A 23218-nucleotide genomic window follows, 5' to 3' on the forward strand; every position below is an offset into this window, starting at 1 on the left:
CACCACCGCACTTCTACTACTTTTACGCCACGTTGCGGCCCGTTGGTGACGGATTTTTCCCCCATTTTTTCCCTTATTTTTATCCCTTTTTCTCTGTTCTCCTTCCCCTCGTTTTTCCCCTCTAAACCATCTACAAAACCTCTACAATACTCTACAAAACTCTACGAAACTCTACGAAACAGGTTTTACCTGACAGGAAGGAGAACCGAAAGGTTTCCTCGCATCCCACTAGGGAGCGAGGTTTTACTCCTACGCATTTTGCTCCACAATTCCTGTCAACGGATTTTCCCTTTCTCTTGTCCCTATCTTTCTCTTAATAAACGGGTCATTGAGAAATTGTGTACTGTTTTGTCATTTGCATAGCTTATCCGAAGGTTCTGCGGAACCGGGTCTCATACGGCGCATACAGGGAGTCTCCCTGGGTTATGACTGTGTCCTGGTCTTCGACTGGACCTACAGGCATTGTCAACAAAATGTGTTTTTTTGCGTCTCGCCAATGCTCTCTCTCCCCGCCATCTGTTCGTAAAAATAAAAGCGTTGGCCTTGCGAAAAAGAAAGAAGGAGCATTTAGAAAAAAGGGTAACCGAGAGAGTCCACTGGGGCCTTACTTCAATATTTTCTTTTCTTCCCCCAGAACAATTTGGTTTTTGCAAAGAGAGGCGGCGACAGCTGGCAGTTGAGTCATTCCACATGATGAAGCGTTCTTCTCTTTTCTTTTTTTACTAGTTAGTGCAAAAAAAGAGAAGACGTATCTTTTTTCCAATCTTCTTGACATTGCAAGGGGTCGACCAATTCATTTTAACATGTAGAAAATGGACAGAGAGAACTGAAGAGACACAGAGAACACTAGTCATCATGTATCGGTCAGTGTTTTTGATAGGAAAAAAGTGAAAAGTGCGTAAAAGACCGATAAACCGGCGCCGACATGACGACCCACTCCGCCGCTCTCTCTCTCATTCTTTCCGTAAAATCACTAGGTCAGTTGTTGAGTTGTTATTTATATTTTAATAATCTGTTTTGTTTTCAGATTTCCTACTGAATGAAAATCGAAACAACAATGTATTCTTGATTATTTGTGAATTCTTGTTTTAATTTTGTATATAAATCAGGTCTTAAGGTGAGTTTCATTAATTCTCTCCAAATTTTAAAATAATGTTTACTGTTTATTTCAGATGTCTTACTGTATAGACGTCGCTATAATTTTATATTTGATTGTTTTGGAGTTCTAATTTTTTATTAGTTTTGTCATGTGGAGATTTTGGAGGTAAGTCATTGCTGTCTAGGTTGAAAGTAATTATATAATTTTTATTTTTCTTCTAGAAAAAATCCATGTTAATTGGGAGATCATTGAAAAGGGGGTTTTGTGAGCGCAATACCAGCAAAGTCAGAAATCGTATGTATTTATGTTAATATTTGGAACAAAAAAAACCAATCCTTTCTTTTCAGTTCATAAAAGTCGCCAAAATGGTCAGACGATTAAGTTTACGGGTGCCAATTCCTTTCTCCTCGGAAAAATTTCAAAAGATACAGGGTATGCATGTTTTATATTTTCTCAAATTATTTTTAAATTTACAGACAAGATTCTAATTTGCTCCAGATGCCGCACCTTCCTAGCTGTCGTCTTGGTCCAAATGTGAATATGAAGAATGAAGAATGAGAGACAGAAAAAGGTATGTTTTGATTTACTTCTTTCATTCTTAGTTAAATTTCGTAAATAAATCAGTAATTTTTTAAAGAAAACCGGAAAAAATCTATTTCCAGAAATGTCATCGGCCGTCGAGAATCAGGAAATGGCAACCTCGAAGAACTGCTCTGATGGCGACTATTGTGGCGTTTGGAAGCTCGTTTAGTTATCTACGATCTAACATGTAATTTATTTTCTAATTTTTATACGGATGTTTCCTACTGGTATGTATTTCCTTCTTTCATATCGTTTTTCCAATTTCGATCTCATTGCCTTTGACATTCATCATGTTAATAAATGGTTTTTTTTTTCATTTTTTGTGTTCAAGGAAAAAGGAAAAAGTAAATAGCTTGGTAAAGCAAAGAGGAGTCAGAAGAAAAGTCAATATAATGATTATACCTAATTGATAAAGCAAGCAGACATCAAGTAATACATTTCTTCTTCCTTCTATTAAATCATTTCCTTCATTTCCGCCACTTTCTTCTTTTTTGTCTTTTTCGTCTTTTTCTTCTTCTTCTTCATCATAATTTTTCAGTTCATCGTTATGTTCTTTTTCATCTCATTCTTCTTTTTTTTCTACTTCATTTTTTTCTTTCTCCTCAATCGTTCTCCGTTCGCTGCTTTAAAAAATACAATGTTAAGGAATCAGGAATCCAAAAAACTTACTGCCAGACGTCATCGAGTTTCCCGGCAAAAATAGGGGTGTTATACCTCAACCAGCAGCCACAAACGGTTTGAGGCCTGATGCATTACTTTGGATGATGGCGCAGAAATCTGAATTGATAGAATTTTTTGTTATTTCAGGTCTCAAATAAACACAAAATCATACCGGCAAAAGTCAGCAGTGTGGTGTTCTGGGAAAGCAGTTGACTTGCCTAAGGAGGGGATCCTGAAGAAAGAACCGTAATCTAATGAATTTTTACCGAAAAATGGCTCACCTCTTCCCGCATCTTCTTAGTGGTTGACTTTGTGAAGAGTTCCGTTGCGAAACCTGAAAAATTCGTTTTTAGGATTGTGTCTCGCAACCCAAATATGTATTCGTCAAGTTGTAACTCTTCAGATAATGCACTTACAAAAATATGGTCAACTACAAAAATAAGGCTTTATTTTTCATAGTTGTCAAGGCCCGGGTAATTGGCGTTAAAATTCAAAATTAAAATGTTTTCGGATTTTTGGAAATTTTTGAGTTTATTTCGCGAAAAAGTCAAATTTTTGACTATCATTCGGAAGTAGAAGAAATTCTGAAAAATCATCTAGAATGTTCACATTTTTTGATGAACAATTGAAAAAAACGGGTTTTTTTTGAAGCACCTTCGCACCGCCCCCGAGCCTTGAAAAGTATGCTATTTTTAATTTGTCTAGTCCCTCCAAGATTCACTCTGAGAGACAATCAGCAATGGCGTGACCGATACTGAAAGTTGGACACTTTCAACTGAAAACAGAACGTATTTCTAAAATTATATCAAAAATTGTTATTCTCCATCAGAAAAAAGGGAAATCGAAAATGCGAAGTACTTTCAACTGCTAAGATAACAAATCAAGGTTCGCTGAACGAAATGTGATGAGCGGGCAGGAAAGGATGAGAAAGGGGGGAGAAAGAAAGGTGGATCAAAAACACATTACTTGAAGACAATGAGGAGGTAAGATGGAAAGAGACGCATGAGGGATACGAAGAAACTATGTTCCCAACGTGTGTAGAACAGCCTTCTAGGAAACATACGTGTTTTTTCATATAGCCTTGAATCTAGAGCTCAATGACAAGTTGGATACGCATTTCGAAGTAGCCCCTCTTTTTCGACCACTGGTTGGTGGAAGTGATGGAAAATATAAGAAAGGAAAACGCATCTGTGAGTCACTTCGAACTGACAGCTCTCGAGAAAAAAGAACTGATGAGACGCAGAGAACACGAGTCGTTCACACGTATCGACCACACTTTCAATATGACAAAAGGCGAGAGTGTGAAAGAAATTGATATGCAGCAGGGACGAGGAGGAACGGCCAACTCAGCCGGCCGCTCTTCCTTTCATTCATTCCTTTCCCAATATCGTTGCAATAGGTGAATTGGCTTATTCTTCTGCTTTTAGTCTATAAAAAATTGTCTTTCAGACATCTTTCTGGTTAGAAGTCGAAACAATGTAATATAATATTGATTTTTCGTGAAGCCTTGGATTTTTTGTATTTGGTTTTTGAAGGTGAGTCATAAATGTTCTAGGTATTCAAATAACTATTACAGTTTTTCAGATATCCTACTGGATGGATCGTCGAAATAATTTGTTATTTGATTTTTTTGAAGTTCTAATTTTTATTAGTTTTGGAGTTCTTTGAGGTAAGTCACTGTTCTCAAAATTGTGAGCAATAATACAATTTTCAATTTTAGGAAACAAAACCCATCCTTCGGATCCTCAAACATCTTGAATTCCGTGAAAGGAGAAACCCCGGACGTGCCAGGTTCCAGCAAAAAAAAACGGAAACACGAGGAATCGTAAGTTTAGGCATTACCTAACATACTAGACTCTTAAAATCTTGTTTTCTAGAAACACCAAACTCGCTGTGCCGGACACCTCGGCATATAACATGCTCTTTGCCGTGAATGCTTACCTGGACGACCTGTGTAAGGTACAGAGTGCTCTGAATAGCCTGGCAAAAGAGTTTGAGAAAACATTGGAGACGAAAGAAAAAGGGCATAAAGAGAAGGTGAGTTATCATTAGAGCGAACTTGCTAATTTAATTTTTTGTTACAGAAGGTTCCATACGACACGTTCTTTGACAACCTGGAGTATGCTTACAAGTTTTTAAAGGAGAAGAAGCGAAGGTTGTGAAATTTAAATTTTGAAATATAAAATTGTGAATTCATGTTGTAAATATTATATTGTAAATGTTGTTTTCTTTTGCAAAATGAACTACCTGGATAATAAAAGCTACAGAAAAAGAAATTCATTGTCTTTTCTCTTCTAATTTCATTCTTCTATCTTTATAACGGCATCGCCGCTATCTCACTTCTTACATTCCAGGCTCTTCACTATGGACATTCGAGGGCTACTATGATGCTGAGAATCCCCTTAGCTCAATCTGTAATCAACAAACGGAGCAGTTGGTAGATTACATCTTATCGTATTTATGAATCTACGCAACCTATCCACCTGGTGACATTTTTCAACAGAGAACTCTGTGGGGTGAGCCTACGTCTGGTCAAACTACATGAATCCGGAGATAAACTCTAGGAAAAAAGAAACAGAGTTCTTCCAAAACAGCCAAGAGTTAGGTTTTACAAGCAAAAACTGTTCTAATGAGGAAGATTAGGACAGATTTCATCTGTTTCGTGTTTTTCTTCAAAATGATTGCTTTGATTCGGTATTTCAACAATGGCAACTTGACGAAGGTTGGATTCTACTGCACTGGAATAAAAAACTGAATCGCGCCCCAATGAAGGCATCAGATGCTTCAACACCACAGCAAGAAAGTCCTATTTCGCTTTTTCCTTTTGAGTTTTAGTTTTCTTCAGAGTTTTTTTGTATTTCAAATCAGAAAACTCACGGAAGACAAGGTGGGCTGCGTAGGTTTTGAGTCCGTCATCCAGGAATCATCCCAATATGCTCATTACTTGTTTATAACATGATTGGCGTTAGACCCGAAGTAATCACATATGGAAGAACTTCTTTACATGATTCAGTCATCAATTGTCCTATCACACACATCCAATTTGATATCCATCTCTCAATTGGGGCATCGCTCTTCAGCTTCTGAAGTAAAAATATTGAGATATTTGAATAGCTTTTCAGTATTTCTTATCAACAATCGGTATGTTTCTCCTGTTTTCAACGTTCACACTGTTGAATTACTAACATTTTATGATCCGATAGAATAATTGCAGTTATTATGTCTTTTTCGACGCGCGTCCATTCATTTGTGTAGTTCTTCTGAAAAAACTTGAATTTCTGACCAAATTCGATAGAAAACAGTTAAAAAAGAAGGAAAAAGTAGACTGCTATGTACTGAACATAATTCCAGTGAAAGAAATGATAAAAAACACAAGAAATTGATAAAATAAGAAGTATTCATTTTTTAAAAATGCATTAATGACCGCGACGCGTCCGCGTTGCTTCCGGGGAGGACAGAGAATAAGGAGACAGTGTTATTAGGTGCGGGCCACACGACAAAACTAATAGAAAATGGTCCGAAGAGGATGGGAAGAGAGATGAATCTAATTGGAAAAAGACCAAACAATCTGAATGAAATGGTCAAAAAAAGAAGAAAATGTGAACACATAACGATACAAATGTGACTAAAATCGTCGTTTTAAACTGTAGAGGTGGTTCTGTTAAAGAGATTACAGCGCTCAATCTGTAATCAACGAATGAACGAGTTGGTAGAAATACAGATAATCTAATCCGTGAATCTACACAACCAATTCATCTGGTGACATTTTTCAACAGAGAACACCGTGGGGTGAGCCTACGGGATAAAATCTAGGAAGAAGGAGACACAGTTCTATCAAAACAGCCAAAAATCAGGAGAGATAATGGTTTTGAATCATTTTTGGTTGTCTCAACATCCAGCAGTTGCCTTTTTGATGTTTGTGGCTGCAGAATCGTTGATTGACACAACAACAACACTGATCCAGACCCAAGAAGATAATTGAGCCATGACACAATTTGTCTTCACATCGCATCTTTCGACAAATTTAGAGCACTTGGTCTATCCGCTTTTGTACTCTTTCTTTGCATTCACCAATGAGTCTAAATAAAAAACGAGAATAGAAACAAAGACTTACCAATGAGCTTGTTGCCCAATCAAATGCCAATAAAATTGAGCGCCATTGGAGTCTTCGTGTCCAAAGTCACCAGTATTTGAAGCCACAATCGTGTGGACGTCAAAGGGATGATCAAAATCCGATATTTCACATGTGTCATCGCATTTTGAGACAAATAATCCTTTTTCAATCAATAAACTTTGAACGTTTGGGTTTTACCACGTGCTATCGCTATCACCTGAAAACATCACTATAACTATAACTATTAGTACCTGTTTCGGCTAAACAGTTGGTCGATGGTGTCCAGTAAATCCCGATTAGGCCCGTCGAATCCACATGCCACTGTCGAACGAGTCGTTCGCGTCTTTTTGTGTCTATCCGCCATACTGAAGACACCACTTTTCTTCTCATTACACCTTTTTGCAGGCTTCTCGCACTTGGTCTACCAAATGAACAATTGGAGATATTTGAGGCATTATCAGTAGCTTGTTGTGAACAACCTGAAAAGGATAGACGTTGATGCTGGTGGTAACAATCAAAGTCTTACCGTAATAACATTAAAATCCATATCTATCGTGAAACCAGCTGCTTAATAACCAAATTATGATAACCTTAGCTGTCTGATATCTTGAAGAGTATCGGAATTCAATTGATATCAGGTTTTTGTCATTCATCGGCTTTTGGGGAGCACTTTTCCAATTGAGCGGGTCTACTGGAAAGCCAACTGGAGACGTTAAAAAGCAGGGCAGTGTCGTTCAAAACCTTGCTCCAAGTAGGTCCCAATCAGAATGTCGTAACTTTATGTTCGTTGACGAATCCTATTCCGTATCACACAATATTCGAAGGACTGCTCATGGTGATCTGATTTGAACGAGTTGCCAACCTGGAAGCAAATCACATTTGTTCTGTCAAATCACCGAAAATTAAGAAAATCGATAGTGGATTCGCGAGCGATGTAAGCCTATATTTGTTTGAATCTATTAACAGAGCACATCTTTGCAATGAAAAATTGGGCAGCGCTTCCCGCGCCCATAACGTCTTTTCTATTCCAAAAAATTAGATAATACTCACTTTACAAGTTCACAATCGGAATATAACGAGATCTGGGATGACTGAAGAGCACACAATCCACGATTTTGTCCGGATCGATGCCAAATGTCACTTTTCGTTGACTCTGGAAAAAAACAAGTTTTTTTAACAAACCACAAAGAAATGTTGTGAAATAGAGGTTTCCAAATATAAAAACTTACTAAGAGCAACTATCAAAACAATTTTCATAGAATTGGAGCCATTCCAACGATTACAAATCGCTGAAAACGTTGAAGAAGGGGATCAATAGTTAGTCTCTCCTAGTCTAGTCTCACGTCTCTCATCTCTAATGCGTGTCAATAGAGCGCGTTTGCCCGGCCTTCGCCTACTGGTCTTCCTTTGCCAGCAATTTCAAGATTTGCTCATCTTTCATCTTTCAGTGGTTAAGAAAGAATAAGACAACTTAAAAAACTCAAAATAAAGTTGAAAGTCAAGAAACCGGACATAGAAAACTAACGGAAGATAGTCATAAAACGAAACTGGGAGTCGACGGCTTCCGATCTCAGTTTTCTCATCATTCCGCCCAAAGAACTGCTAGTCTGTCCAGCATAAAAAGATGTTGCTTTTCTGGAGTTTATCACACTTGCTAAAATCAACACATAACTTCTGGAGAAAACGCACAAGGCAGCAACAAAGTTTGTTGATCGGTTTTAGTATTTTGATTTGAGTTAATTTCGGCTAATTTCATCCAAGACTCACCTTTTCAGCATATCGTGGTTTCATAAACGGTTAGCTATTTGAAAATATTCATCGGGATTCGGTGGATTCGGATCCAGCATCTGAAGCATTTCCGCCGCCGGCTCCAAATAGTCTCGAGACGGTTCTTTGTGAATTTTTAGATCAAACGGTGCCAATCGACTCAGATTATGAGGAGGAGAGTCCGGATGATTATGGTAGAGGAAAGGATCCCTCAGCGGGTCGTGATGAAAAGAATCCTGGATAATCATTTCCATAACCAGATCGTGGGACGCCGATCCGAGTGAAAAATATTGTCTCGAGACCATAAAGTGTCGCCGCCCGACTGGAATCATCGATTGGTTTTTGAGTAGTCGTAACCAACAGCATCACATTTGTGTATACAATCATTTTCCAGTTTTTTCACGCATCAAATTCATTTTCCATCTTCTAATCAGGATCTCGATACAACCAGGGAGCCGTTTCAATGTTGTCCAATCTCACATTTCAATCTTATTCCTCGTTTCCTACTAACCCAGCTTTGGCTTGACCAAAGTCTTCGTGTATGAGGAGTGTTTCACCTCGGAGTTGTCGGATAATGAAGACTACCTGAGAACATAATTTTTGGAATTGCTGACAGAAATAGTACTCTTACCGTCATTTTGTCTCTTCGAAATCACAATTTCCGGTCACATCGGTCTATCATCGATGTTGGTCAAGTCTTGGTGCTTTTTGCTGATGTTTCCCGTCGCTGTGCAGATTCTGAAATGATAACTTTGAGGTATTTGAATTGCTCATCAGTATTATCAATAATGAACGTCACACCAAAAAAAAATGCACGTATTTTGCCTGTTTTCTACGACTACAATGAAGAATCACTCACATTTTTTGATCGGATAGATTACTTGATAGTATTTTAGAGTTCCCGGTGCGCATCCAATCGTCTTTATCGATTTTCTGAAAAAAATTCAATTTTGTCAAAATTCGTGAGAAAAACGCAGTAGAAAAGATGAAAAAAGTAGTCTCCTACGTATTGAACATAATTTCAGTGAAAAAATTCATGAAAAACACTAGGAAAATGATAAAATAGAACTTATTCAATGGAAAACAAGCGTTGTGGACCGCGACGCGACCGCGTTGCTTTAGGGGCGGAAAATGAGTAAAGGGACAGTGTTAATAGGTGTGGGCTAACCGAGAAACCAACAGCGAGTGGACCGAGGAGGACGATAAGAGAGATGAAGATATAATCGGAAAAGAACCGATAAGTTTCCAGTGTCGAGAACACAAAAAGTTTAAAAAAAACTATTTATTCGTTGTTGTGTGAATGTGGACAGGTAAATTAAAATGAACCGTGAGGAAATAATATTATTTTATTCATTTATTTATTTAAATACGTCCGTAGAAATACGTGAAAGGGTCATTGAGGTCAAAAAAAATTGAGCAAAAATAGTGACACGTAAGAATAATGACACTAGTAAGGCAGATGATTATTCAATGATAGAAGGCAGGGGATTTCTTTTTTAGGTCAACTGAGATATGACCAAAACTAGGACAAAAAACCACAAATACATAAGGTTTCAGGATTATCGCTTCACAAAATTGTATAAACGCTAATGATTGTAACAAAAGCAATTATTTGCGTGTATGCAATTTTGCCATTCCAGCAAAGAACTCGCCCAAATCGGTGGCGTCACTTTTCTCCATTTCCAACACGGCAAGGAACATCGCTTGACGCATGCTGTCAATTTTTTCTGGTTGACGGCGAGCAACACAATTCGCCTGGTGCGTGATATGGTCCATGCTGATCTCGAAGTCTTTCATATCCTCAATTTGATCGTCGGTGACATTCTGCAACTGTGATTATTGTTGAGACAAGCTGATGTTTGCTATGAAACTTACGGAAATGTTGGCAGGAATCCTCATTTCTTGATTTCCAATTTGATCATGGTCCTCGGTATCATTCATTTGACCCACTTGATCTAGTTGACCTGGGAAACCAGACGTTGTTGGGTCCTCTAGTGGCTGATGGGGCTCCGACTTGATATTCGCCGTCAGAAGCGCGGGTGGAGATTCGCTAAAAATTGTTCATTAGTTTGTTCGATCAGATCGAGAAAGAAGAAATAAACCTTTGGTGTGTTGCTTCGCCAACAATATCCGTTCCTTCATAGAGCTCCTCTTGAGCGGAAAACGACATTTCCTGATTCTGCTCCTCGTCCACATCCTCAAACTGATCCTCGTCGATTTCAAACACAACGGGTTGTCCGTCCGCCGGGGTGATGTATTTTTGACGGAATTGTGCCTCCCAGTCTTGGAGTTTGACCCGGTAAAACCGGATGAATTCGTACACGGGCCATTTCCGCAGTTTCTGTTCAACTTCCGCTGGTGACCTCAATTTTGTGGAAATTGCAGCTCGGAGGTGAATTCTCAGCTGCTCCTTGGCTCTTTTGAATACATACATGAGCAACTGCGCTAAAAAATGTCATTATTCACTTGGAATCGTATCGTGTTCTAGTAAAACTTACAGCTCAAGATGTGGCCGGTTCTCTTGAATACTTGAATGGCGACTATTGCATACTCCAGACGAATAACACTTGTGTTTTTAATATCAAGGATATCTGGTCTTCTCGAAATGGAATCCAAAATGACCAGCTTCAATAATTCTTTTTCTTTCGCGGGAATATTGATAGTGTTCCATTTCTGCGTCCTTATTGGTGGGATTTTTGTCACTGAAAAGTATTCTTTCATTGTCATCTTTCGGTTCGGATCTTCCTCTGGCAATTGGGGGACATTGAGTGTAGGTCCCCAGACTTGAGGGGCTGCTGGCTCGGTCCTGGCAGTGCGAGGTTGATAATGTGGCGATGACATTCTGGAATAATATTTTTGGAAACAGGGTTCGCGGTTTTTGAAATGACGGAAGGCGGAATAGAAAAATTTTGAGCAAAAGGCGGAAGGCGTTTAACGCTGCTTGAAAAGTAGTTCGCAGCACGTAGAAAGAGATCAGACAGGCATCAACCCATAGAATACGGAAATTTTCATCAAACTATTTGTTTCAATACTTTTCAAATGACGGGCCGGCCCTAGAAAGCTTCGCCCCGGTCCGGTCCGCCATGCCCGTCTTGTCAGGGATATGGGGTTTCTGACTTTTTTTCTTATTTTTCAATTTTTCATGCGGAAAAATTGAAGAATGCAAAAACAAATTGTTTTTAGTTGCATTCTTCGTGTTTTTGCATTGAAAATCGAGATAAATATGCTTTGAGCTTTCTCTCTTATTGGATCAAAGAAAAACTCATTTCTCTTGAAGATAAATAAAAAAGTAAGAAAAGTATGAGAAAACTGCAGAAAAATTCTAAAACACTTCAAAAAAAAAAACTTTCTTGATACATTTTTCTACGATTTTCAGTCGAACTCATCATGATAGAATTTCTGGGTTCACGTGATTCATAAAAGAGCCGTGATCCAAACAAAGTCTAACTAGTTGCCTAATTCTGTCAGCGTTTATCAACACATATCAAAACATCTTTGCAATGAAAAATTGGGCAGCGCTTCCCGCGTCCATAATGTTTTTTTACTTAAAAATAAGGTAAATACTCACTTTTCAAATAGGACATCACGTACAGTACGAGAGTCGAGTTGCTCAAAGTTCTGGTTATTCATTTTTGTGTGCGGGTCGATGGCAAATTGCACTTTCGGTGGGCGCTGAAAAAACACGTTTTTTTACAAACCACGTAAGAATAATGAGAACAAGAGGTTTCCAAATATGAAAATTTGCTTAAAGCAACTATCAGAATAATTTGTAATCAATTTCAGCCATTTTAACGACTAAAAATTGCTGAAAACGTTGAAGATGGGGGATCGATGGTTAGCATTCTTCGTCTCTCATCTCTAATGCGTGTCAATAGAGCGCATTTCTCCCCTGCATTGGATACAAGAAACACCCGTCAATTTCGCTGGTGACCTGATTCCTAGTGTGTACATGCACTGCCCTGTTCATGTGAAAGGTGGCAGACAGGATCATTTGGCCGTTTTTGTGTATGCTAGGGTGGGAATAAAGGAAGGGTGAATGGATTAAATGAGATGAGGCAAGATGTTGTGTGCGATGAACATCTATTCGATAGCATTAATGAAGAAAAAAGATAGACTTGAGAGTAGCATAATCGGGAAAAGATCCGAAGAAAATATAATAAAAACCTTTTTATCGAAAATAATAACTTATTCAACCTTGTAATAATCAAAAAAGTATAAAATAAGTATTTTTATTAGGACTTGTCAGTAACGATATGTTTCAGGCATTACAGGTAGAACGGTTGTTCCAGAATCGCTCAAATGAGAAAAAATTATTGCCTGATAGAAAATTGAGGTCTCCCTGCTAGCACTGACTATCATTTTCCACCATTTGGCTTTTGCTTCTCAGTGAAACTATTGAAAAGTTACCCAGAAAAACCAGAAACTATTTTTTCTAAATTATTAAGTGGATCTGTTGAAGTTGTCGAGCAGACTGAGAGGACAGAAGAGAGACACTCTCTTCTGTCACTTCTCTGTGCACCTGACTACATTATCAGAGCAGATTTGCATTCCCAGTTCTATTTCACACCGGTCGATCTTGAGCAGATTTTCAAACCATTCGTCTTCCCTTCAATTACGAAATCTTCTATCGGCTTTCTTGGGCGCTACAGGTTCATTTTCAGGCATTTGCTTTGTCCTTTGACGCTCTTGTACACTTCTTTTGTGTGTATACCAACGATTTCCCAACTACTCTGAAATAAAAATAGAATCAAAAACAAAGAGATTCTTCTTTTAAGAGAGGAACCGCTAATTTTGACTGAATTTTTGATTACATGTTCCAAAAATCGATAAATTTCATAAATTTCAGGCAATTTTTCGCTAGTCTTACTGGAAACACATCACTACACACATCAAATGGAACAACTTTGAAGAGATCATTTTCCGTTTTTCTGAATTCCTGAGAGAACCTTTCTTCAGGACGGGCCAGTGTCGTTTGATATCGCTTCCCAATTTCAGACGTCTCTTCCGCATAAGGAGGCATCATACAGACTAAAAAATGTTTTTCGATTATCACCAAATCCTGAAAAAATACAGATGAACTATGTGTAATTATAAAAAATGCTGCCGTGGAATTGGCTAGTTTTTCTGTGACTGACTTCCTCGCTCTTAGGTTTCGAATTTGATAACACTCCAGGGTTGAAATGATATACAAGAAGGCCGTTATGCAAATGAAATCTTAAAAATTGCCAAATTTTATCGGAGTCTATCAACACACGTCTCGAACCTTTTTGCAATGTAAAATTGGGCAGCGCTTATAATGTATTTTTTGATTTGATAATAACGTAAATACTTACTTTTCAAGTTTTAAATTATGGGCAGATAAATTGTCAAGATGTCTGAACAGCATAAAATCCATGTTTTTGTCCGGATCGATGGCAAATGTCACTTTCGGTGGGCTCTGGAATTAATCACGTTTTTCAAACAAACTACGAACAAATAATTGGAGCTAGAGGTTTCCGAGTATGAAAATTTACTTAAAGAAACTGTCAGAATCATTTTCGTCTCGAACCTTTTTGCAATGAAAAATTGGGCAGCGCTTCCCGCGCCCATAACGTTGTTTATGATTTAATAATGAAGTAAATACTCACTTTTCGAGTTTTATATCAAGTACAGAGAGATTGTCGAAGTGTCCAATATGCACATTCTTCATAATTTTGTCCCGATCGATTGCAATTGTCATTTTTCGATGTGCCCTTGAAAAAAGAAGTTTTTCTAGCAAACCACAAACAACTAATAATAACTGGAGGTTTTTAAGTATGAAAATGTACATAAAAAAGCGATTAGAAGCATTTCCATTCAATTAGAGTCATTTCAGTTACTAAAAACAGCTGAAAACGTGTAAACAGAAAAATCGATGGTCTGCGTCTCTCATCTCTAATGCGTGTCAATAGAGCGCATTTGTCCCCTCTAGCCCTAGACACTTCAAGTTGTTCTTCTAATTAATATGATTAGATTTGATGATCTTTCAAATTTCAATAGTTGAGAAAATAAATTACTGCACACACAGAACTTAATCAAACAACCGTCAGCACCAGAATACAGCTATTTTAAGAAAACCAACTTCTTTTCAGCTGCATTCTTCGTGTTTTAGGACCGAAAGTCGAGATAAATGTGTTTTTTTCTTATTGGATGCAAGAAACACCACGTCAATTTGTGGCGAAACTGGCAAACGATCAAAAACATGTAAAAACTGCAAAAGTTCCGATAACTTCAGAAAAAACAACATTTTTAATACATTTTCTCTGCGATTTTCAATCAAACTAACAAAATTAGCTGTTTGAGTGTTGAAATTATGAATCTTCCGCAAATCAGCAAAAGCTGAACACCCAGGACGAGAACTATGCTAGTAGTAAATTCAAAATACCCAAAAATCAGGTTTTACAAGTAAAAATTGTTTTGGGTAGGTGAATTAGCATAGATTCCTTCTGTTTAATGTTATTTGAGTCAAGGGCATAGCTAAATTATTTTAATCATCACCGAACATTTTTTAGGAGAATGAGTTTTTTATGACATTTTCTCTGTGGCTGCTGTCTCTGAAACTGAAAATTTGAAAGAAAAACTCACTTCTTTGATATTATAACGATATACTACCACATAAATAAGGTTTTCCTTGTGAAAGTCAAGGAATACTGTTGAATACTGAAAGCCATTCCAAATACAGAGCTAGAATACTTTTTTGTTGCATTTTTTGTGATTAAAATTCGCAATTTCAGCGAAAAAAAAAACACGCTCTCTTCTGCAGAGAACCAACGAAAAACATTTCTCCGTGACGAGACCCGAGCAGCGTAATTCTGTGTGGGCCTTAAACCCTTTTAATCTTTGCGTCTCTTTTTCCCTCTTTTCATCGTCAGGGGAAAGCGTCCGACGGAAAGCGTCTGACGGAAAGATGGGAGAGGCGATAAGGGAAAGAAACCTCTCGATTATGCGTGCACTCTCTTCTCTCCCACCACACCATTTACAAAGACGTTCCGGCCACAACGTAGCCACAAGGAGTGTGAGCCCAAATGAATGGCACACGCAATGCGTCCGAAGGGCAGCTGTCATAGATCTATGTGTGCAAACGTTGTTATTCCTTTCTCTTTTTGAAAGAGTCGAAGAGAAAGGCAAGACCAAGTCTGACCGCGTTCAAGAAGAGCATAGGAAGTTCGAAAACCTTAGATACTTTTCGTTGTTTTGATTTCCCATCGGAACGTTTGTTAAAATTTGACAGAAGCTTTGGATTTTTTTCATTTTTTGGAAAGTTTTCTAAATAATATTATCGAAAAATTCAAATTTTGAATTTCTCACTCAAAACAGTGACGTTTTCAATAGTTTTTTTCATTGAAAAATGACTTTTCAGCAAAAAACTGAACTTTTAAAAAAATCAGTGCTCATTCATTATTCCGCATCAAATAATTCATGATGAATTTGATTATAACCTCTCTTTACTCTCTATTCTCCCCTCAACGTCGCCGACACACAAAATCGATAATTCTCCTTCGAGCTCCGCTTCCCTTCTCATTTTGCACATAGAAACTAATTTATTTTTTATGATATAATTTAATTTTTCTCTATCACCTCCCCCCCTTCTCGTTAGATGCCTTGATGCCATTATCGCGTGGTTAATAGATTATCTTGCTATTTTCAGAATAGACGACGTCCGGCGGCGGCAGCAAATGAAAAATAAAGTTGATGGCACCACTCGGAAGTTAACGGGCATTTTCCTGCTTCTGAGATCGAATGCTCACCAAAGTCGACTATTAGGATAATTTGGATGCGATTGTTAGGAGTTCTGAAGATGGTGAGAAATTATTTGAATTGAGACAAAAATACAGATTTTTCAAGTTTTGGCTGAACATTTGTGATTAATTTCACATTTTCTTGAGGAATAGTCAAAATTCATGCAAAAATCTAATGTTTGGAACAATTGTGTGAAAAACTTCATTTTTCTCAGAAAAATGTGTCTAAAAACTCTAAAGTTCGAAATTTCAAAAGGTTTTTACGATTAAACAATGCATTTTCTAATTTTCACCGTGATTACCTCAAAAATTAACCTAGATATTAAATTAGAGAAAACATATTTCCCCGAATACTGGAGTTAAGAAATCTAAAAAAAACATTTCCGTTTTACCATTTTTATGAAAGAAAAGCTTGGATTTCTTCCAAAAATCTTCATTTCTTAGTGAATTTCTCCATTTTTAAGTCCAAAAACTCCTCAAAGCCAGATTTTTCTTTTAAATTGTCACCTAAAATTACTACTTCTCACCATTTATCATCCATCCCCAGTTTCCAGAAGAACGAATGGCCCTAGTTGAATTAAAAGACTGGCGTCAAGAAACAGAAGAGGAACCCGTGTGGAGTCATACGGAAGATCAATTAGAGAGAGAGAGAGGAGAAATTAATGGAGCAGACGACGGAACAAGCCACACCAAGGCTCACTCATTGTCTGCGGCTTATTAGGTACGAGAATGAAAATGTGAGTACTTCTAGCTATTTCAGAAGATAATTCTATGAACAATTTCTTAAAATGTGAATGAAAATCCCGGTTTTCTCAGGTAAAATTGGTAAAAATGCTCTCGCACGGTTCTGTCAAAGACCTTGCAAAAGTGGGAGGAGCCCGGCATTTCCGGAACGTTTTGAAGTGAAACTGGCTGAAAAAATTGTCATTTTTTTGAGATTGGGGCGTGGCCTTATCCATCAATTCTTTCAGAATCGACTGCAACGAGGATCAATCGTCAATCCGAGTGTCGAAAGCTGTGAAAAACGTCTTCAAAGCGGATCGATTTGTATTCTTACTGTTACTCGCATTTTTGTACTAATTTTGATTGTTGTCACCAAGTTGTAGATCTGTTGCTATTCATTTCTTGTATTATCAGAATGCAGTTAAATACTAACATATTTATTTTTTTAAACAAAAATGCATAAAATCCGTGTTTTTTTGTAATTTCTAAAAATAATGCTTGTTTCCTGTTTTTCGGTTCAATTCCGAGTTGGCTACCTTTCAATTTTCACTTTTTTTTGCAATTTTACTTATCATTTGTATCATTTATAGATGACCATGACAATGGAATTCTTGAGCATTCCAAGAGCCACTCTGGCGCTCAACTACCTCAATACGAACAGGTGAGGGAGATATGGGGGCTCAAAACAGTATAAAAAGCGGAGATTTTGATTGAAAGTTTTCAAAACTGAAAAAATCTGAAAGTTGGCCTCACTTTGGTACTGATTTACCTGGTTCTTCATAATTTTCAAAGAAAAACATTTCAGTTTTAGATCTAGACGTTTTTAGACTGAGACAAAAGAATTGTTAGGAAAAAGCCTTATACTCGGTTTTAAGACGATTTCATTCTCAAAATTGGGTTCTCCATGGGCAAAACTATAGTGACACAAAGTTCTTGAGCTTAGTAACTAATTCATTCTTTTTGATCCTCAATCGATATTTCTCGAAGACAGTTCAAATTATAATTTTCAAGTTCTCTTATGACCTCCAAAGAAAAAAAATCCGAAGAAGGGAAAATCTATTTTTCATTAGTTCTATTATACAGAATACAAAAATACGTTTTTGATGGAAATTCTGGATCGAGGAAGCTGATTCACCAAATTTCTTATGAAAATATATCGAAAACGAAAGAAAAACCACTGAGTCATTCTCTATACCCAACTCTCGTCTATTTCAGTACGACCCACACCTCACCGTTCTCTGCCATTGCAGAACTTGTGGATAACGCGTACGATGCCGACGCTGACACTCTGGAGATCAATCTCGGTGAGTTTTGGACATGATATAGATGATAGAGAAGTGAAAATTTGAATTTTGATGATAAAGACAGTGAAATCATTGTCATTTTTGTCCTGTCCCAAATTTTAAGAAATTATTTTTCAATTCTTTATTTTCCAGTTCGAGACTACAATGACTACTACCTGGAATTCAAGGACGACGGTACCGGTATGTCGCAAGAGGAAGTGTCAAAGATGATTCTCTTCGGTCACTCAAACAAGACCAGTGATAAAATTGGTCGATACGGAAACGGAATGAAATCCGGTGGCTTCCATCTCGGTCGTGAACTCTTCATGATCACCAAAAAAGACGGCATCAACACGTGTCTCCTCATCTCACATGCATTTCACGCGGACAACAAGATAACTGATGAAGTCTTGTGCCCGTGTGTATCGATGGATGATCGCGGAAATCCAGTGGAGAATAGAGCAAGAAAATTCCCATGGATACTGCAGACACACGAAAAGGAGCTCGACATCATCAATCAATACGCGCCATTGAGAGGACGCACTCTCCAGGAGATGATCGGAAGGATTCGCGATAGATCTGGTACTCTCATAATCATCGGTCGTCTGAAAAAGACCGGAGATGTTGGAAAACAACTGGAGATAGTTGTAAATGGAAACGATATTGAAACGAAAACGGAGGACGGGACACTCATCGAACGATCGCTGAGAGAATACCTCAGCGTTCTCTATCTCTTTCCAAAAATGAGAGTGAGTTGGTGCTTTTAGACTGAAAAATGATGAAAGTAGAGAAGAACTAATTTTCCAGATAATTCTCATCGAAGAGGCTGTCCAACCAAAAAAGCTTTGCGCTAATTGGTTGGGCAGATATCATGCGGAACTATCTGCGGAGGCCTTCAAACACGGCCACAATAAGAACGTTTCTGACATGGTCTCGGCTAGAGACAGAAGTGAGTGTCAAAAATTATGGGAAAAGTAAAAAATAACGGTGACTTTGTTTCAATAAACCCAAACATCGCGTTTCGGCCTTTTCATTTACACTTGGCATAATTAAAAATCGGGTTTTCATGGCATTGTTATCGATTTTTGGCGGATTTTATTTTTATTTTCATATACTTTTAGACGCGATTGAGCTTTCTGACAGATGTTATATATCATTTGATAGCTGAAATCATGCTAAACATGCTGAACAAATTTTAACTCGAAAAATTTTTTGTTGATTTATAGAAGAATGTGGCCAGCGTTATTTTATTTCACTAGCCAAACTTCCGACCAAGATTTCTCAGCCTACAAAGTTGTCTGACACGTTTAGTTTTCATATTCGTAAACGGTGTGATTTCAATTCAGAGCTAATTACAAGCCTGATTGCAATCCCATTCAAATTCTTTTATTTTCAGTAAAACAACAGATCGACGGCTTCGCTACCGATACCCAATATCGGAACGAGTCTGTACAGACAATTGATCAAATGAAAGCAACTCGAAGGCATCTCAACGAAAGGACCGCCTCACTCCAAGAAGAACTGGATTCTTGCGATAAGATACTCAAAGATCTTCAAAATGCGAATAGACAGAAGAAGTTCAAAGTCATAATGGGGTGTGACGTCCAGAATCGAGAGAACAACGGAATGCACTTCTACATCAACAACCGTCTCATCACTTGGGGACACAAGTCAGCGATCTTCCGATCAAGCACGACGCACACGCTGGGAATCTCGTTGTACGTCAACGTCTCCTACGATGTCTTCAGTCCAACGCACAACAAACAGAGTTTCGAGAGTCAGGAAGACTTCAAATTGCTTGTCAAAAAGTGCAACGCCTTCTTGAACATCTATCAGAAGCAAATGGAGTACCAATGGATCCCGGATCATTTGAAACAGAAATGGGCTTATAAACTCCAGCCGGACGCTGATGTTTGGGCTGAGTTTTGGCAGAAATATGGATACAATGACGCCACTACGGCGAATTTGCCGAGAAGCCAGTTGGCTGATGAGGCCAAGAAAACGATCGTATCGTGTTGCGGTGTTTGGATCTTGTGCCGTGAGTTTTTTCATACTTTCATTGGGAGAAATCGCAAAATTGAGCCGGTGTATGCGTTTATCCTCAGCAAATTGCTTAAAAACGGGCGGATTTACCGGACTCCTCCAGCAGAAAACACTATTTTCGAAAATACTTTTAAAAAGCATCACTAATTAGGCTCCTCCCACTACCAACTTGTGATTTTTTCAGAATCGTGCAAAACATGGCGTCGTACACCCGGCAACACCCCTCCAGGGGAATATCCATATTTCCGCTGCAGCGCCATCAATCTACAGTGTTGTGGGTCTCGTAGTCTTCCAAATCGGGTCAGAAGCGACGATGAGCACACTCGGCGCTTGCCACCACAAGCTCCATTGCCACCGGTTCATGTCGCTCCAGCGATTCCTGTCGATCGAATGGCTTCGAATATAAATTCGGAGGGTAGACGATTAGCGGAGAGATCGGTTGAAGAGACAAAGAGAAATGTGCCGAAAATCAATAAAGCACCAAGACCAGCGATAGTTGGAGAGGTGGAGGACGAGGATTTGCAGCCAGTTGAGGCTCTCCCGATGGTTCCGAAGAATGAGCAGGCTCATCGCGCAAATGAAATTGTTGAAGAGAATCAGGAGGTTGATGAATTAGAGGAAGATGCTGATGGAGAGCAGGAAAATGATGAAGATGAACAGGAAGACGATGACGAGAGAGTGAATAACCAGAGTGTTCAAAAAGTGCGCCCACAAAACGTCTACGCGAAGAAACCGGCTACCAAAGTGAGCAGACGACGTCAACACGAGTCATCATCAGATGACAGTTCTGGAGAGGAGGAGGGAACAACGAAGAAGGCGAAGACGAATAAAGCGAGCTCCTCGTCGCAGAGATTGACGTCGGCGGTGAAGCCAGCTGTGGCGAGACCAGGGATTCAGGATGAAGTGAGTTTTGTGAATTTTGAACTGAGAAAACTGAAAAAATTGAAGTTTTGTTGGAAATCAGCCGAATTTGGAGCACATGACCATGAAAAAAAAACTCCGAAAATCGCGAATACTGAAATTTTGACTTTAACTTTCTGGGATCTAAATACTGGTCATATTATAGAAACTTTTAAAAATTTTCGCATAAAATATCATAAGATCCGCCTACTGGTTGAGCCTCGGGGGAACATCAAACATCTTTAAATTCTCTTTTTTTCAGCAAGTGTCAATCTCAAAAGCTCATCTGGACAACTACAACCAATTCCTCGTCTGGTTCAATACAACACCCATCTCATCCGGATCGAGACGAGTAATCGACGCAGCTCAATTGATCAAAACTCGTCAGGGAATGATAGACAGAGAGAAGCGAACTGTCGCGGCAATGTCTACCCGTATTGATCAGGTTTTGGATGAATTCTCCAAACACAGTAGTATCACCAGAATTCGAATTGTGAGTCTTTTTTGCGGATTTGAAATGTTCCAGTTTTGAAACATCCTAGTTTCGAAAGGTCCCAGGTTTCGGAACCCATTTATCAGGATGTTAAATCGATTTAGGTTCGAGATATCCTGGTTACCAATTGACTGAAATCCGTGACGTCCTGGTTCGCGCACATCCAAAAATTTCTGAATCGACACAGTTTCGAGATTTCTCTTTTTCAAAATAACTGCAATTCGCAACATTTCCCGTTGGAAATAGTCTCCGTTTTAATACATCCCGGTTTCAAAAGTCTTAGTTATAAAACAAATCGTATGATACCAGTTCCGAAACGTCCGGATTCCAAAATGTCTCATAAAAACGCCTATGTATATTGTAGTCGATCTTTTCCAGCCGTCGAAAACACAGAATGTCACTACACTGGAAAGAATCAACAAAGTAGTCACAAACATTTATGCAGCAAAGGGAAGAAAGGCTGCAAGGAAATAATTATTTGATTCAACATATTTCCTGGTTTGTGCTATTTTTTCAATGATTTCCATTCCAAAAATTGCTGTATTTCTTCCCCATCTCCTTCACCTATTGAACATGTTTACCGCTTTTTCTGAAAATTCCAGATGGAATTTTATTGTATTCCTATTGTATTCACTTACCTCGCAACTTTTTTTCTTCATTCATGACTCCAAATGTTTTAAAAATGACAGAATTTCCCTTTTTTCCCTTGCCTCTTGGATCTATATTTTCTTGCTATTATTTTTTTCTCAAAGTTCGAAATACGTCTTCTCATTGTATTTGCTTGTATCTTTCTATTACGCTAAAAATTCTCATTTCCAGATATTTGATTGATTGTCTTTTTCTTTTTTGTGCTGCTCCTCTAACTTTTTCAAAATCCCTCTTTATAAAATAAAAAAATTTTGTGCTCACATTCAGAACCCCACTAGCTGAAGCTGTAATCAACGTATGAACGATGTGGTAAAGATACAGATGATCAAATCCGTGAATCTACACAATCTATTCATCGGGTGACATTTTTCAACAGAGAACTCCGCGGGGTGAGCCTACGTCTAGCTAAAGTACTTAAATTCAGAGATAAAATTAAGAAAATAGGAAAATTTGGTTAATATCAGGCAGTCACAACATCCAGTCGTGCTTATGTTTATTGTTACAACGAGCCTACAGTACCGTCCAAAAGGTTGTAAACTTTGACCGTTTTCAGTTGAAATTGGCCACATTTGTGAGTGTGCCATGGCAATTTTGATCATCCCATCAAGTAGATTTTCAATAAATTATACAGATAAAAAGTAGAGCTTTATTTTTGTAGTTGACAACTTTTTGGCACGGACATTCCGTAAAAAGTTATGATCATTTTAAGACCACAGCTCAAAAATTGCCTTAATTTACACTGAAATTGGTTGATATCAAGGAGAAAAACTTTTTCAATACGTAACTAGCTAGGGGTGCCCGTACAAAAAAGTTGTCAACCACAAAAATGAAGCTTTACCCTTGTTATGTATAACTCATCAAAAATCTATTTGATAAAACAATCAGTATTACCACACCACATTCTCAAAGTTGGCCAATTTCAACTAAAAATGACCAACGTTTACAACTTGTTGGACGGTACTGTACTTGTAGAAGGTATTGCATGATTTCGTTGAGCCATGAGATTTTACCTGTTTACTTTGAATTGCTTTGGAGCTGCCAAATCTATTCTTTCATCATACATCAAGAAGATTTTTTTGTTTTCCTGTTACATTCTGAATATTTTATACTCAATAAAATGTCATTTTCGTGAATGACAAAGTAGAAGTA

General features: G+C 38.1%; 4 protein-coding genes across 4 annotated transcripts; 2 read left to right on the forward strand and 2 right to left on the reverse strand.

The window, feature by feature from the left end:
* Positions 1-3501: 3501 nt before the first annotated feature.
* GCK72_026185 (uncharacterized protein) lies at positions 3502-4503 on the forward strand (the record flags this gene model as incomplete). Its single annotated transcript, XM_053736717.1, has 4 exons — positions 3502-3740; positions 4062-4166; positions 4219-4378; positions 4426-4503. 4 exons carry the CDS (start codon positions 3502-3504, stop codon positions 4501-4503), a joined length of 582 nt encoding a protein of 193 aa, XP_053580283.1.
* A 3739-nt stretch (positions 4504-8242) lies between these two features.
* GCK72_026186 (uncharacterized protein) lies at positions 8243-8527 on the reverse strand (the record flags this gene model as incomplete). Its single annotated transcript, XM_053736718.1, has 1 exon — positions 8243-8527. One exon carries the CDS (start codon positions 8525-8527, stop codon positions 8243-8245), a length of 285 nt encoding a protein of 94 aa, XP_053580284.1.
* A 1303-nt stretch (positions 8528-9830) lies between these two features.
* Positions 9831-13245, reverse strand: GCK72_026187 (uncharacterized protein; the record flags this gene model as incomplete). Its single annotated transcript, XM_053736719.1, has 6 exons — positions 9831-10046; positions 10098-10272; positions 10325-10667; positions 10721-11064; positions 11791-11894; positions 13090-13245. 6 exons carry the CDS (start codon positions 13243-13245, stop codon positions 9831-9833), a joined length of 1338 nt encoding a protein of 445 aa, XP_053580285.1.
* A 3396-nt stretch (positions 13246-16641) lies between these two features.
* GCK72_026188 (uncharacterized protein) lies at positions 16642-21895 on the forward strand (the record flags this gene model as incomplete). Its single annotated transcript, XM_053736720.1, has 9 exons — positions 16642-16716; positions 17293-17363; positions 17918-18006; positions 18139-18734; positions 18793-18934; positions 19382-20023; positions 20213-20931; positions 21191-21421; positions 21800-21895. 9 exons carry the CDS (start codon positions 16642-16644, stop codon positions 21893-21895), a joined length of 2661 nt encoding a protein of 886 aa, XP_053580286.1.
* Between the last annotated feature and the right edge of the window lie 1323 nt (positions 21896-23218).

This window comes from Caenorhabditis remanei, chromosome X, assembly GCF_010183535.1.
Source record: "Caenorhabditis remanei strain PX506 chromosome X, whole genome shotgun sequence".
Classification (NCBI taxonomy): Eukaryota; Metazoa; Nematoda; class Chromadorea; order Rhabditida; family Rhabditidae; genus Caenorhabditis; species Caenorhabditis remanei.